The sequence below is a fragment of the Maylandia zebra genome, linkage group LG11 (genome assembly GCF_041146795.1).
Source record: "Maylandia zebra isolate NMK-2024a linkage group LG11, Mzebra_GT3a, whole genome shotgun sequence".
Classification (NCBI taxonomy): domain Eukaryota; kingdom Metazoa; phylum Chordata; class Actinopteri; order Cichliformes; family Cichlidae; genus Maylandia; species Maylandia zebra.
In genome coordinates this window covers 24,797,025-24,813,047 of record NC_135177.1, presented here as the reverse complement: position 1 = coordinate 24,813,047, position 16,023 = coordinate 24,797,025, and the positions used below count along the sequence as shown (strand labels likewise).

At 40.3% G+C, this 16,023-nt stretch overlaps 1 protein-coding gene across 1 annotated transcript; it reads right to left on the bottom strand.

Annotated features, from left to right (window-relative positions):
- Positions 1 to 8: 8 nt before the first annotated feature.
- On the bottom strand, positions 9 to 15,206 carry si:dkeyp-77h1.4 (uncharacterized). The gene is made up of 11 exons (XM_004550859.4): positions 14,925 to 15,206; positions 10,139 to 10,204; positions 9,942 to 9,962; positions 9,561 to 9,836; positions 7,626 to 7,746; positions 7,324 to 7,499; positions 6,950 to 7,092; positions 5,922 to 6,069; positions 4,934 to 5,115; positions 4,741 to 4,833; positions 9 to 4,027 (listed from the first exon to the last, which is right to left on the bottom strand). The coding sequence occupies exons 1-11, from the start codon at positions 14,953 to 14,955 to the stop codon at positions 3,344 to 3,346; spliced, it is 1,941 nt and encodes a 646-aa protein (XP_004550916.1). The 5' UTR covers positions 14,956 to 15,206; the 3' UTR covers positions 9 to 3,343.
- Positions 15,207 to 16,023: the final 817 nt, after the last annotated feature.

Below are 16,023 nucleotides of genomic sequence, written 5' to 3'. Positions count from 1 at the left end.
ATCTATGAAGTTTTGACTGGTTAATTTGATTTTTTTTTCTGTTTCCTGTCTTGTATTTAAGCAACAGCTTTCTGGGTTGACCTCTGTAAACACTTTCCTGCTGATTTTATGACTCAGTCACAGATTTTGAGTAATACTGAAGAAAAATCTTTCTGGTGATATGTCGGTCAGGCTCTAATCACTTTGATCACACACATTTCTTTCACATTAACACATCGTAGGTTAGCCGGCAATTTTTGCTTTGTTCATTCAGGTGTGCAAACTGCATATTCTGGATCAGTGAACATCCTCCTCACTAAAAAGGTGCCATTAGAATGCGGCTAACGACAGAGCACAGGCCAACTATCCAATATACATTTTAGGCACTAAAACAAAGACAAAGAGTCACTTGAATATCTCAGAGTTACAATACGTTTTTACAATATTCTTGTGGCTTCCATCACATTCACACTCATGATTTAAAACACTGCACTTTTTGTTTTTTTCTCTTCACACTGCAAGACGACTGAAGCAGGCACATGGATACTTTGCTCACAACAAATGGAGAAGCACACATAAGAGTTTCATTTCTGTACAAACTCCCTGTGCATAGATTCAGCACACACTCGCTCATATATCACACGCACACTTATAGATACGTGCATCATAGGCATACGGACTTTAAAACGCACACAACGATGGCGACATTAAAAACACCACTCCTGTATTCGCGCACACTGACACAACGTCTGGACGATAGAAGCGGAACGTGCCGTGGGCATGCTGCAGTCAATGCTGTAAATGACACTGGTTAAACATTATTAATATGTAAATAGTGTGAGAGATACGGTGTGCTGACAGCAGCGGATAATAACTGGTCTAAAATAGGCTAATACAGTCTCGATGGGAATTTACAATATTTGGAAGTTGATTTAGTTCAATACATTAGTGAATATTAGTATATATAGTGTGTGTGTATATTTATATAATTATATATATATATTTATATATTAGATTGAAGTTTGTAGAGAAATTTAAATGATTTTCTTTTTTAATATTAAGTATGACACATTAAAAACATTCAGCCTCATGGTGGGGAGGGGTTACACTTGCATACACATGCAGTATTTACAAGGCTGGAGTCCATGTTTGTGTTTTACATGTGTGTGTCTGTATCTGTGTGTATTTATATGAAGAGCTTTGTTAGTACTGCCAAATAGCGTTGTGGTTCCCACACAGATGCAGGCTGGAGAGCAGGCGTATACGTCTTTGTACACATATTACATTAAAAGACCTTTGTCCATGTGTAATACATCTGACTTATTGACGCTGTTAACCCATCTAATGCTGAGGCACCTTGAGTTTATTTTTGTATTTTTGTATTTTGTATTTTTTGTAATTTTAGTTTATTTATTCTGTTGCTCTTGGTATCAAATCTGACATCTAAATCGAGCTCATTTTATGGCTTTTTCAGATGCTGACAAAACACCTCTTATTCATTTACTCATAAGAAAACTCTTTTAGTAAGGAAAGCTATAAAGAAAGGCCAGCTGACTGTATACAGATCTACTTTTAGTTTCCCTACATTCCTCTGACCATTTGATCCAACATGCTTTTTTTGATGTACACACTGTCAGTGTGTACATCAAACACTGACAGTCACTGGTTTGCCACTGGTCAGTTAAAACATGAAGTAGGGACGTGCGCATTAAAACGAACCTGCACACCTCCTCTTTACCATAAGTACCAAAAGAGTTTCAGCTGAAATTGCATTGACTGGACATCCTGAATACCAGGTCAGCTCAACACAGACAGTGTCATGGATTTGGTGAAGGCTCCATACTGCTGGTTTTTGAAGCCAGTGAGGCATAAATATTTAGTTTCTGCCAAGTTTTACAGCATTTATGTAAGCGAGCAAAAACGAAAGCAAGCAAATGAAAGCAGAATGAGGGAGAAGAAGAAAGGGGCGTGAGGATAAAGAAAGGAAGGAGAAGTGAAAGACCTCCACTGAGGCTAAAATCCCCTCTACATAATGCATGATTATCTCCGAATTAGTCTCGCAGTTTTCATTTGTGACGATATGGGGTGAAATACAAAAAATGCTGAGGAATTTGTTTTTTCAAAAGTCCCTGGATCCAGATTTGGATGACATTCAATAACTTATCACTTCTAAGACGGACCAAGCCCAGCTCTTTTAAAACTGTCACATGAATCCACTAATACCTTTTGTAAATTAATCAATCAACCAAATCAGTCATATAGCCTCCTTGGTGGTCGTAGTAACAAAAAAAGAAGAATGAACAGGGGCAAAGAAAAAAGAAGGTGGTGATAACGGCAGAAAAAGAGCAAAAGAATCATGCTCTAACTATGTGAACTTACCACACACTTTGATTTTATATTTCATACTGCAGGCACGGGGGGGTCCCTTTAAGCTGCTGGAAGTTTTAGCTGTTGTGAGTTTCCCATTAAATTGTAAGAGTGCTGGGATTTTTATGGAGCTATGGGGAAATCCAGATCAAAGACAATAAAGTGGATGATCCGGACTTGGGGGATCAGCCCGCAAAACACAATTTAATCGTCTGAAATTTCCACTGGGAGTGTGAATCTCAATCTCAAAGACTAGAAATAATGTGGTTAGTATTTTTAGTATAAGTGTGTGTGCGTGTGTGGTTAATGTGATAATGCACTGCGGATGTTTCTAGAGGACTGGCTCAAGTGAATGAAATCCAAAATTGAGCTATGTATAAAACTTCACCAGCAGTGTGATCTGATGGGGTTTTTAGTTCATTTAGATGATATCGGTGCCATCACATATTTTAGGAGGCTTAAGATGACACCAGCTGAAAGATTTTATCGGCTTCATCCATGTGCTGTTCATGTGCTGCTAGAGGAACAAGCGTCGAAATGGGAAATGATGGTTAGTTAGGGTCAAATAAGCTGTTGTAGTGAGCTGTTTCAATGAAATGTCGTAAACCTTTCAGGATACTTTAGAAAAAGACCTCATGTGGAGTAAACATTTTAGTTGTAAACTCTGCAAAGGATTGAACTTGCAGTTTGGCAGTTTAACTTTAAAAATGAACAGAAAAACAAGGCTGCGAGGCGTGTACAACTAAAATGTTTAACAATCAAAAGCCATGTTATGTGAAGTGTTTCTGAGCCAGAAAGTCTCAAAGGTTTAAGTGTTAGTTACAGATAAGTGAGATTATCAAGGTAATACTGTGTTCAGGCATTAGACATGTTAAATCGAGGTCCTCGCCCCAGCTGCAGTGGTTTCCTCATCATTTGGTAAGGGGTGTTCGATTGTCTACAGTAGTGGTGAGCGGTGGACAAGATCTGTGGGGCTTCCTTTGTGTTTTTGCACTTCTCAGGTGGTAGTAGTTGAATCCTCAGCTACCGTGCCATCTTTGCCCGCCTCCAATATGGCACCACTAGCTTTCAGCTCCACTTCAGGGGTTTTAGGAGCGACTGCTTTTGGAGCTGAGCCTTTGATAATATCGGCGTGATCCGGGCTCAGTTTGGAATCCGGTCCAGGTTCGGGCGTGCCGTTGGTAATTGGTTCTGGTGTGGTTGGCTTGGGGTGCTCAGGGGTGGGAGTAAGGGCACTCTTACTATCAGGTGTTGGAGTGGTGGCTTTGGGAACAGCTGGTTTAGGCTCTGGGCTTGGGCTGGGCGCAGGTTTTTTATCGGCCTTGGGTTCTGGGCTAGGGGCTGGACTAGGTTTAACAGCTGCTCCTTTGGGCACATCCAACTTTTCCTCCACAGGTTTATCAGGAGTTTTCTTGGTCTCCGGGGCTGGGGTCACTTTAGTTTCAGGTACAGGACTGGGCTTAATTTCCACAGCTGGTGGAGCACTTGGCTTGGATTCGGCAGCAGGCGGAGGACTTGGTTTGGTTTCAGGAGCAATAGAAATGCTTACAGCCTCAGAGTCAGGGATTTGATCAGGGGCCTCAGTGTCAGTGTCCAGGGGGAGAGCAGTGTTAAAGCCAACGCCGGAGTCACTGGTCTCTAGATTACCAACTCCAACTTCTTTAGAGGAAACCTCGAGACCCTGAGGGTAGGAAGACAAGGTCAAGCAAGTTTGTTTGTGTCTATTAACAACAAATTGATTCAAAGTTGCATTCGATATAAAAAGGGGACATAAAAAGGCACATATACAAAAGATTTAAAACCACAAAGTAAACTGGAAGATAATAATAAGCTAAAATCGAATAAAATAGGAGAGTACATGTCACAGCGAAGCTACAGTGCAATGCGAGGTTTTAACAAATGTAACTTAAGGTAAGGTGTAAAATGCAGTGGCAAAGAAATGTTTTCAGCCTTGATTTAAAAGAACAGAGTTTGGGCAGACCTCAGGTTTTCTGGGAGATAGTTCGAGAGATGTGGCGCATAAAAACAGCAAAGCTCAAAGATGCTTTGACATGTTTGGCTGTTTGTTTGCTTGACCTATCCCAAAAGACCTGAGGAGTCAGAACGACTCATGACACAGCAGCACATCAGAAAAGTATTTTGGCCCTGAATCATTCAAGCCTTTGAAAATCATAGTGATAGAGTAAAATCCATTCTTCGTCAGATAGGAAGCCACTGCAAAAATCGGAGACCTGGACTGACGTGATCCGCTTTCTCGATCTTAGTGGGGACTCTAGCAGTAGCGTTCTGAATAAGCTGCGACTCTCTGTAAATGCTTAGAACAGCATAAGAGTTGAGACATCATTAGAAACCTCAGTGACTCAGTTTTAAGTGGGAAATAACACATTTCCTTACTTTAATATCCACCTCAGTGCTCTGTGACTTCTCCGTGTTGTCAGCCTGGGAATGCTTGGATTCCTCGCTCATTTTGGTGATGTTCTTGACCACCTTTGAAGACGTACACAGAGCAGAACTTGTCATTATATCCGAGCACACTCTATCCTTATGCTCTTCATCACATCGTCAGTAGTGTATTTTTTTCTCCAACCTGTCTGAAGGCCTCTCCTTCCTCCTCTTTTCCAGCGTTCTGGGCAATCTTCTCCAGGGCGGCAGCCCTCTTGGCCCTTTTCTTCACTTTGATCAGACAGGACAGCAGGCAGACCAGCAGAAGGAAAGCCAGCAGGCCCAGCAGGGCTATGATGGCCACATACAGTGTCTCCAGCTTATAGGCTACAAGGACACACGGCAGAAAAGAGATATTAATATTTCAACCGACTTCTCATTGATGTGTTGAAATTCTATTGCATACAGAAAACAAATTCCAGAAGTTTTCAGCCCTCATTACTTCACAGGTACAGGAGACGGCCACATGACATTTTAAGGGCTGAATTGCACATTTAATTTTAAAAAGCTTAAATGGCTTAAATTCACAATCTAAGCAAAAATGAGCAAAAATGTATTGCCTATGGTGTAGAGTAGACTTATTGTTCTCCGATAATTCACTGGAGAAAAGTTTTAAAAGATTATATTTTGGGTAAACTTTAAAGGGTCATATCATCACGTGGAAGAGGTGGCTGGTCAAAACAGGGTAAGGCATATGAAATGTCTAATTTCTACATATTTTTAAGCATTTTTACTTTTATTAAACACTTGTAAAATTAAGATCACATCCACGGTTAACCATTTATGCTCCCTTTCACACCTATGGTCGACCTAGAATTACTAACTAACATAACAGTCATCCAAAGACAGTCTTCACAGTCTTCTAATTTAAAGTCATGTTAGAAATGTTATCATTGAGGGCTTAAAAATTCAGGAAAATAAGGCGAATCAAAAAACACCAAATTTGAATTTACACATTTTGAAATTGAATTTCAAAGCTAACATTTTGCATGACTTTAAACAAATCAGCTCCCTTTGTAGGGTTCAGCTAGGGGGATTTTTCAGATCCAGTGCATTTTAGATGGAATGACCTTTTACCAGCATAAACAGCAATACAACCCAGTCTATTAGTGTTTTCCCCACTCCTTGCTTACGTTTCATTTCCAAGAAGACAGTAGACACAGTGAAATTCTGTAGGTCCTTAATCGTGAACAGGCCTTCATCTTTATCATTGACGTCATCCAGAATGACCAGTGAGCCCTCCAGAGACAGACGGTTCTCGAAACCCAGCTCTGTTTGGGCCTACCGTGAAAAAACAAACATTTTCATACTTGGCATCAAATACAGAAATCCTGATTAGAGCAATAAACATTAAACATGAATGACTGATGAGAAATGGAATACAAACCTATTCATACTGACTGATACAAGGATTTAGCTCTTAAGTAACATAAACAGCACACACAGTCTGTTAGAAGCATTTATCAGCTATAAAACAGCCTGAACTTCAGCACAGGCACTTAGAAAAGCTGCAATTACTCAGCAGGTTGCAAATAATGAGAAGAAGAATATGGGCAAATGTCATAAACAACAAGGCACACATAATTACAATAGCAGTTATAAAATTTGCTTTTACAATATGTTTGAAAAATGAATGCTTTTTTATGCTTTTGTGCAAAATAATATGTATATATTTTTATATTATACACCACAATATAGGGTATTTGTAAATGGCAGCTAGTGTGTAGATACAATACCTGTGGATAAAAAATAATCAGCCGCAGCTTTTAATCTTTGAATTCAGGTGTATAAAATCAAGGACCGACTCGCGCAGTCTGCCTTTACATATAGAGTGAATATAAATCCCATTAATCATGTTGTATTAATACCTATGTATTAGCTCAGTTTTAATTATTAAAGTTAAAGCCAACCTGTTAACATTATTAAATTAAAGTGGATGTTTATGCTCATTTCATGCTCTGCTCCATATTTTTTGGTATGAATCTTACTTCAAAATAATCCTTATTTATCTGATACTCAAAGGGCAGCCACTTAGACTTAGACACTTAAAATCAGCATCCACATTTGTAACAGTATATGGCAGAAAACAAGGAACAGAAATGACGTACAAAAATGAAAGCGTCATAGCTGGACTATAGTGGGGGAAAAAGGCTCTAATTACAGGTGTAAATTCTCCTTTGTCCAGCAGCAGGCGCAGTGTGGAGTCACTCTTGGGGCTGTAGTAGAGGTACACCAAGGAGCTGTTGAGTATCAGGTTGATCTTCAGTTTGTTACCGCGTTGCAGTTTCACAAACTCTTTGTGCTCTGAGACACAAAGAGGCAGAAAAGAAGGAGGGACATTTGATAAATAAATCACAAGTCTGTTTACAGCTCCATGGATCATCTGAAATGCATCAGCCCGCAGGAGCCCATTAATGTTTCCGTCTTTAAAAAGCCATTATGGCAGCAGGGGAAGGGGGGGTTAGAAGCTCATTTAAAGCAAGCCAAGTGTAGGAGAAGAACATAGGCATGAGGTGTCTTCATATGTGCTCTCACCTTTGACATTGAGACAGACTTTCCGTTCAATACCACCTTTGTTATCCCTGACAGTGTAGCTACCCTCATCTGCATCTGTAACACCACTGAGGGTGACATAAGGACCACCGGTGCTGACGCGACCCTGATAGCGCTCCGGTGATGTCCCTGCAGCAGTCAGCACCACCAAACCTGGTCTGCAGGAGGGAAAGTCAAAGAGGAGGAGCTTTTTCTCAACCTTTCCTGTTACCTCTGTCTCACTGAATGTACATCAATGTTGCAAAATGTCATTACATATTCTCTTGGGTTAAAATATCACCTACCTAAATGTCTCCCTGGCCTCTGTAGCTCTGGGTCTGTATTCAAGGGTGATGGGAGGATTCACCCTCGACAAATGAATACTGAATTTGTCTCCATATTTGACCATCTGCTCAACGGTGCAATCTAGAAGATAAAAGCGGAGAAAAAAACACTTGATTAAGTGGACAGAAAACTGTCTGAAATTTTCACAGAGATGAGCAGCGACAGAGTGACAGTTTATTTGAGAAGGGAGTAAAAAAGAACAGGAAGGATGATGTGACAGATGCTGCAAAAAGAGGACAAAGGATCCAAAAATATCAGAGTTACAGGAATGAAGGGGAAGTAATACAAACCAAATAAAGTGAAAGACAGTAAAGACGAGATAACGACAGGACACCAGCAGGCGGGGAAGGAGAGCGGAGTGGGTTGGTGGTAAAAGAGCTGCATAATTACTGCAGGGCAGCTTCACTCTCTACACACAAACACACACATACCTCTTCATCACTTGATTTCACATTTACTCTCAACATATGGTACACAGCTCTGCGCTACGGTCGCTTTTATCAATATTGGGTTTGAGCCCACCACTCCTGCTCCCAGCCCAAAATGCCTTCTTCACATTTGTGTGCAAGTCTAATCTCTACAGTCAACATTGCTGCAACTTGTAATTCTCACAGGACAAACAGGATGTGCTAACAGTAGGTTTATTAAGCTGCTGAAATTATTATTGAAAGCACAAGTAGTAGCAACAGCGAGATATACCTAGTATCAAAAATCTGTATTAAAGGTATTTAGTGGGGATAAGGAGGCGTGTCTGTCTGTGTTTTGGAAATATTAACAAATTGTATGTGACTAATCGTCTTTGACGATGTTCAGATGCTGTTTTAGAGCACTAGTAAAAACATGCAGTAATTGTTTTCTGCGTGACTTTATCGGTCTCTCACATCATCGTGGAGGAATTTGGCCCACTATTCTTTACAGTGTTGCTTCAGAGCATTGAGGTTTGTTGGCATTCATTTATGCACCGCAGTACTTTAATAACATTGAGGTCAGGACATTGACCGGGCCATTGCAACAGCTTGATTCTTTTCTTTTTCAGCCATTCTGTTGCAGATTTGCAGCTGTGCTTGGGATCATCGACCTGTTGCTTGAACAAAGCTTCACCTAAGCTTTAGCTATCAAACAGATTGACTTTAGGGAACTTTGGTATACAGAGGAGTTCATGGTCAGCTCAATGACTGCAAGGTGCCCAGGTCCTCTACCAGCAACATAAACCCATATCATCATCCCTCCACCACCGTGCTTGAAAGTTGGCACGAGGTGTGCTTTGATTAGATGCCACTGCAAACCAAAGCCATGCTGCCGTGTTCTTTGTAGAGATAAAAGGCTTTCCCCTGGCAACCCTTCCAAACAAGCCATAATTGTTCAGTCTTTTTTAATTGTACTTCATGAAGTTTAACATTTAACATGCTAACTAACCGAGGCCTGTACAATCTGAGATGTAGCTCTTGGGTTTTTTGGAGTGTCTCCGACCTCGGAGTGAACTTGTTTAAGCTTGCTCTCTTGAGAAAATTGGCAACTGTCTTGACTTTTTTCCACTTGTGAATAATCTTTCTCACTAATAAACCTCAGAATGCTTGTCTGATGTCGTTCCTCCATGGTAGGGTGTTAATCACCTGGATGCTGCAGACCTGCAAACTTCTGCCTTCGTAGAAGCGTTCACACTTACTGATGATCAGTTAATCAAGTGCATGTGATTAGTAGCAGCTTGGTGTTACTCGCCGTCTTAATTCCTAATCAAGTATCAATTATGTTATTATATCAATTATGACAATCAATTATGTGATTATTACTGTATTTGTAAAAATACAGTAAAAACAGTATTTAATTTAGGTGTGATTTTGTGGGTTTTTAGGAATTCTGTCACCATGTTTAATGTGTGTCTTGTTACTCTGTACCTCGGACTGTAAGCGACATGCGTTTGACATCGTCTGGCTTCTCCAGATTCTTCACGGTGTACACGCCCTCATCTCCCTCACCCACAGCCTCTATAAGGAGATGGGTGTTGCTGCGGTCGAGTTTAGGCCGACTGTGTACCACTTTGCCTTCCCTCATCAGGTGCACATCCTTTGACCGAGGAGCAGACTTGTTATGAAACGTGACCTCCACATTTTGGGAGGGTAGTAGGATGTGGAAATCCTCTCCGTGGAATAACGTGTAAGATTCCTCATCAGCTGGTTTTTATGGTGGATAAAGCAAAGAAACAAACAAACATTAGAGTAAAAGCTCACAATATATATGAGACAAATCAAAAAGTATCTCTCAGACACACGTTTTACCTTTTAAGGGGGCAGAAAGAGCTGCAAACAAAGACAAAAGAGCATTAGAGTTAAACTGATATGAGTAATATTTTACAACCTTTTCATCAGTTAAACTTAAATAAAAATTTCTAATTCCTCTTATAGCATAAAATGTACTAATATAACATCTAATTGCATGTCTTGTCAAAAACAAACCATGCTGACAATGGCCTTACCCGTGGTGACCAGAAGGCTAAGCACGATCACTCTGAATGTCCCCATGATAGTCGATTCTTTAGCGTCTGGAAAGAAAAGGGAAGATTAATTATCTTCAGATTAAATCACAATAAAAGCCAAAGGTACTTATTTTCCTTCATACTTGAACATAGTTTATATTTAAGTAGGAAAATTACTTGGATATCATGAAAACCCATTAAGTTCAGTGCCTCAAACAGGAAACATCTAAAAACAGAAAATCAACAAGACAATGATGATTTTTACGAGACCCTGTGGAGGTTTACAGCACTGCTCAGTTGATATTGATGGTTTGAATGGCTGGCTTTCATGCCGACACATCAGAAGCAACGCAACAGGGGGCTGCAGCAAAAATAACCATCCTATGGTGTTTGAAAGCCCAGGAGGACCAGGAGGAAACACCTGCAGTGACCACAGCTTGACAGTGCAGCGTTTAGTAGCACACTAGTTATATACTTTAAAAAGATCATGATAAATTGAAATGTGTACATCTTTGACCTCATAATATATGTATGACCTTGTTTAATTATTTATGTAAAAGAACGTCTTTTGAACCTCTACGCAATACCTCTAAGGCTGAAAGTGCCTTTCCTCTCTTTTATCTTATTCTGTACAGGTAAAGACTTAAATTAGAAAAGATCTAACCGTCCAAAAAACTGTCTGCGAAGAAGAGACTGAATGCAGGGGCTTTTGGAGTCCCTTCATTTTCTTGGTTCTAATTACAGGTTTTACACAAAATTGGTGCTTGAAATGCAACTTTTGTTGACAAAATAGGATATAATAGCACACAGTTCTGTATAAAAAAGTCTTGAGCCACCCTTTTTTTCAGATCTCAAGTTTTTTCAATGGTTTTAGTTAGGCTACTTAACACGTATCCTATGACTCAACCCAAGGATAAAAAAGGCCTAACTCAAGGGATTAGCCAGTGTTGTGTCTCAACATTACAATGTAATAAAGATAATAATAAATGATAGCTATAATAAATAATTTGTTCCCATTTCTTTAATTTTAATCCATAAAACAGCTTATTGCAGCATGACAATGATCCCTAACTCACTGCCAATGCACTAAAAGTATACCTGGGTAGATATCAGTCATTGATTGGCCTCCCCAGAGCCTGGATCTCAATCTCACTGAAGCAATGTGAGGTCGCTGTGACAGAAAACAGCACAGAAGGCAGCCAACATCCAAAGAAAAGCTTTTAATGTCCTTCAATAATCTGGAGAACCCTTCCACAAGACTACTTAAAGAAATTATAAGAAAGCTTGTCTAAGAGAGTTCAGGCTGTATTATACACTGAATTTCACTTTCAAGCCTTTTACAATTCTACTGAAGTACTAAATTACAATTTATGTTTCAATAAATTATTGCCCTTTTTTGTATTTTTGAAGCAAACCATAGAGCACTGAGGGGTTGTTCGAGATTTCTGCTCAGTACTGTACATAAGCTTTAAATCGGGGTTTTAGGTTTATGTTTTAAAGCTTTTCTTAAAGGTCTAACCTGAAGAGAGGCTCTTTCTTGTTAGGAATATGTAAATATTTATGAGGCCCAGATGTCTTTGGGTCAGTTTCAAGAGCTGCTCATTAATAACATGCCCGAATGTCTGAATGTGACCACAGTATAAAGGTGATCTGGGTAACAGTTCGACTGGTTTTCCCATAGGAATTTAAAAAAAAAAGGTCTCTGTTGTGGAAGAATTCAGCTGAAACACTGAAGGGATTATTGTGATGTGAAGTGCCTTCTGCTACACAGAGGCAGCACATCAAGACAGTTTGTGCAAAAGAGATTTTTGCTGCAGTTTCATTTACAAAGCCCAGGAGGGGCCTGGGAGGGAACACCTGCAGTGCTCACAGTCACACTTAGCAGCAGATAATAAACATGCAGTAAGGATTAAAGTGTCGCTTTGTAACACTGCAGACATCACAAGACATCCCGTTCCTGCTGGAAGTGATGAAGCACGCAGCCATCTTCACAGTCTATTAGGCTGATCGTGTATTTCCGGTATGCCGGCCATCTAACTGGCTTTGGAGAATATATTTCTTCAAAGCCAAATACTAAAAAGGCTCTTGTTGTTCCTTATTATTTAATTACAGTAATTAGCATTTCACAGTGTATTAATCTGACAACCAGAACTGCTGTTACCCAGAAGGCCTCATGCAACCCTCTGCAGTGTGTCTGCCACATTCTCACACAGCACTCTGGGCAGAAAGCCTAAAAGCCCACTGATTTTATTGTATCTGAAATAAAATATGGAACAGAGCTGCGTCACACAGAACACTGTCTCATGGCAAATGAATAAGTGGTGTCCATTCATCACTAAAACTCAAATTACACTAATTGTATAACAACAGTCCCCATCTTTGTTTTTCTTCTGCTTGAACCCTTTGTTTGAAGCTGCTGCATCATGCACTGACTGTGACATCTAACTAAAAGAAACCAGACTGACCCTTGAAGAAGTCAGTATTTAATTAATCCAGCAATCCGAGACGTAGGATTGGTTGGCTGTGAAGAGAACGAAAGGGGAACCGTTTGTCCATCTGTTTGCCTCAGCAGTTAGTCTCAGGGAGTCGCAACGGACAACCAGGATATGTGAACCAAAAAAATAAAAAATCTTGTTGTTTTTTTTTAGCGTTTGATGCGAAACATGAGAAGACGAGGCCTGCTTCACTGAGCATGAACATGCATGCACATGACAACACGGGCATTAAGCTATAATATAATCTTATTTATACACTGCCCTGTGGGATGCCAACATAGGCACAGACTAGCATGCCATCTGCCACCCTTGCCTGACTTTCTCTCTCCTTTCCCCAAGCTTCATTCAGTCTTCGTTCCACCTCACTGGCCTCTCCGCTCAGCCTCCTTCTGTTTTTTCTTCTGTTTTCTCACTTCTGTCATAATTTTCGCATCTACAGATATTACCTTCTACCACCGTGACCTTGTTCAACTCACCCTGTCCTCTTCAGCTGCCTTCTTTAACTTTCTGTGCTTCTGTTTGACAGCTTGGTGTCATTTCTCAGTGTCTCTCCGTTACATTTTGTGTTCTCACTATGACTTTTCTCAACCCGAATCCCATGCCTCCTGTCTCAGGGCAGCTGTTTAATTTGCCACTTTCTCTGAATTTTCTCTGGCTCTCTCTCTCTCACTCTCTCTCTTATCGTGTCTCTTTTATCCTCTCCTCCTCCTTATCTTATATAATCCAAGCCAATGCATCCCACTCTGAAATCAAAGCCCGTGCCTGTTCCTTCAAACGCCAAACTCCCCGCTTACGGAGACACAGTCAGATCTTTGTCCATGGCCTTTAAAGAGGCGGAAATGCCTTCAGTGACTGCAAATGTGGGGCAACTACAAAGCAAACTCTGTCTTTAACCTCCATCATTTCTCCTTCATTTTCACTTAACTCGTTTTCGTTGCACGGGGAACACGGGGTCACGTCCCCCTCGTGCTGAGTAGGCAAGCTAGCTTAAGCTCAAGTGAGCTCAAGCAGGTTTACACAGAAGTACGTACTGCACCATGCCTTCACAGAGCTTGGCATTTATAAATCATGAGGCATCAAAGAAAGAAAGAAAGAAAGAAAGAAAGAAAGAAAGAAAGAAAGAAAGAAAGAAAGAAAGAAAGAAAGAAAGAAAGAAGTATTGTTGCATCAAGAGACACGTGTGGGAGTGAATGAAAATGGTGCATTTGATTGCATCATACGTCAAAAACGAGCTTGGAGGTTTCCCCTTCACCAAAACAAAGAATGGTGAAACATCACTGCAGATCTCCTCTTGTTGAAAAAGAAAACAAAACAAATTCAAAGATCTCATCCAAGTGAAATCAGAGAGTATCATTTTTGTACCATTTAGTAGAGGAAGCCTGTAGCAGCTGACAACCAATTTTCTTACAAAGCCTGCTGCAGTGAACTAAAGGATGAGACAGGTTTCCACCATATTGCTTGCACCTGTCAGATTCATTAAAATCAATGGACATGAGGGAGGAGCGGGGAGGTGGAGGAGGAGGGAGCTGGTGGAGCTATGTGCAGCATTGACAAACATGGTAGGAGAGGTGATGAAAGAAAAGATGTGAGATATATTCATGCTTAAGATGAAATAATTGTGCAGTGATAGAAAACAATGACTGGTTGGATTTGTTGGGTGTTGATGCTGTGCAGCAATGGCCACAGTTTATGAGCAGGACTGCAGGCAGAGCAAGGCAGAGACAGCCTGTAGGCCAAGGCTTCCTCTGAGAAATGAAGCTATAAACCAAGCTTTTAAGTCTTAACAGAACATTTACCCAATAGACCACACAACTAGTACCATGAGACACTAAAATAAATATATCTATATAATTTCCATATAATGATTATATTGCCAGCAATAATGAAATCAATCAAGTATGTCTTTGTATTAAACCTGCTTAGATGAGCCTGCATGTTGTTAAAAATGAACATTTCCCCATCCACAATTTACATTTCTGAAATTTTTTTGAATTTTAATTTAAACAAGATGAGTAAAATATATATATATTGAAAACAATAAATATCCACAAAGCCCGAGCTCCACGCCGGGACCGTTTAACAGGTAACATATTTTCACACCTCTCCTCGTTCCCAGTAAAGCGTGCAGTTGGTGATAAACCCCGCAGCTCGGAGTCTTATCAGCCACCTCAGAGCCGGGACAGCGCATCAGGCAAAAAACTGCAGAATTTAACCCGTCACGTACCGGCCACGTTTAAGGCACACATCCGTACATGTATGTGAAGAAAAACGGCGCTCTGCAGCGCACTTACCTTTGAGTGGCCGGCTGGAGCTGCGGTGCATTCACGGAGCAGACTGCCGGGATGCTTTCAGAGGTGAAAATCTGTGCGGACGTCGCCTGATTTCTCCCTCGTCGTCTCCCTCCCTTGCAACCTCGCCCCCCTCAAGAGCAGCACTTCACGACTCGGGCTCAACATTTGGAAGATGTTCAGAATATGTCGGGCTCTGCTCCCTCTCGGAGCCACTCGACTCGTGTCGGGAAACACCGGACACCCTTCATCCGCGAGATACCTATGGTCATCTGACAGCTAGGGGGGGTATTTAACGAGGTACCAGCCAGGTGATACACGAGGATACCGATAGAGCACAAAGCTGTTTATTGCACAGCATTGTCCACTACACATTCCTGTACATATACTGATCCACTTTAATGTCATTAATGTTTTTACTGCATTTAGTAAGCTTTTTTTAAAACAAAAAACAATTATGGTTTTACTTCGTTATACTTTATTTATTTATTTAGGACAGTGCATGTTAATGAACATAAATGTAAAAAAAAAAAAATTACATGAATGTAAACATGCCAGATTATAGCCAAGGGCTCATTTCCATCTGTTGTCCTTAAACATAAAAAAATAGACATAATAATTCATAAAAATTCATCATTCATTCATAATAAAAACTCCATCACCAAACTTACACATACACACCATTCTGTTCCCAAATAAAACATTAAAACTATACAACGCATACATGATCACACACTTGATTTGTCCATAACCAGTTTTTAACCTTTGCCTTAAACAAATTGAATGTCGAGCATTCTCTAATGGGTTGAGGAAGACTGTTCCACAGATGGCCACCCTGGACAGAAGGACGTTCTGCCCAAATGCTGTCCGTCTGTAGGGTATAAATCGTTGATATGTTTATATGTACTTAATTTTTTAATAGGCTATATTATCTTTGAGACATGCTTTTACCTTATTAAAGTATTTGTTGTTTACCTCCTTTATCTACCTATTTTTACCACATATTTTTTATATAAACACAAAAAATTGTCCATCATTTCCTCAAGCTATTGCTTTGTTTGCTTTTTTGCCAAGAAGATGCCAGAAAAGGGAGAGCCACTTA

Bases quoted from the DNA above. Each gene is read 5' to 3' on its own strand.
- si:dkeyp-77h1.4 (XM_004550859.4), bottom strand. From the start codon at position 14,955: ATGCACCGCAGCTCCAGCCGGCCACTCAAAG. The intron at 7,500-7,625 runs GTAGGTGATATT...TCCCTCCTGCAG, and splicing joins GAGGCCAGGGAGACATTTAG to ACCAGGTTTGGTGGTGCTGA. The intron at 4,028-4,740 runs GTAAGGAAATGT...TCCTACCCTCAG, and splicing joins GCACTGAGGTGGATATTAAA to GGTCTCGAGGTTTCCTCTAA.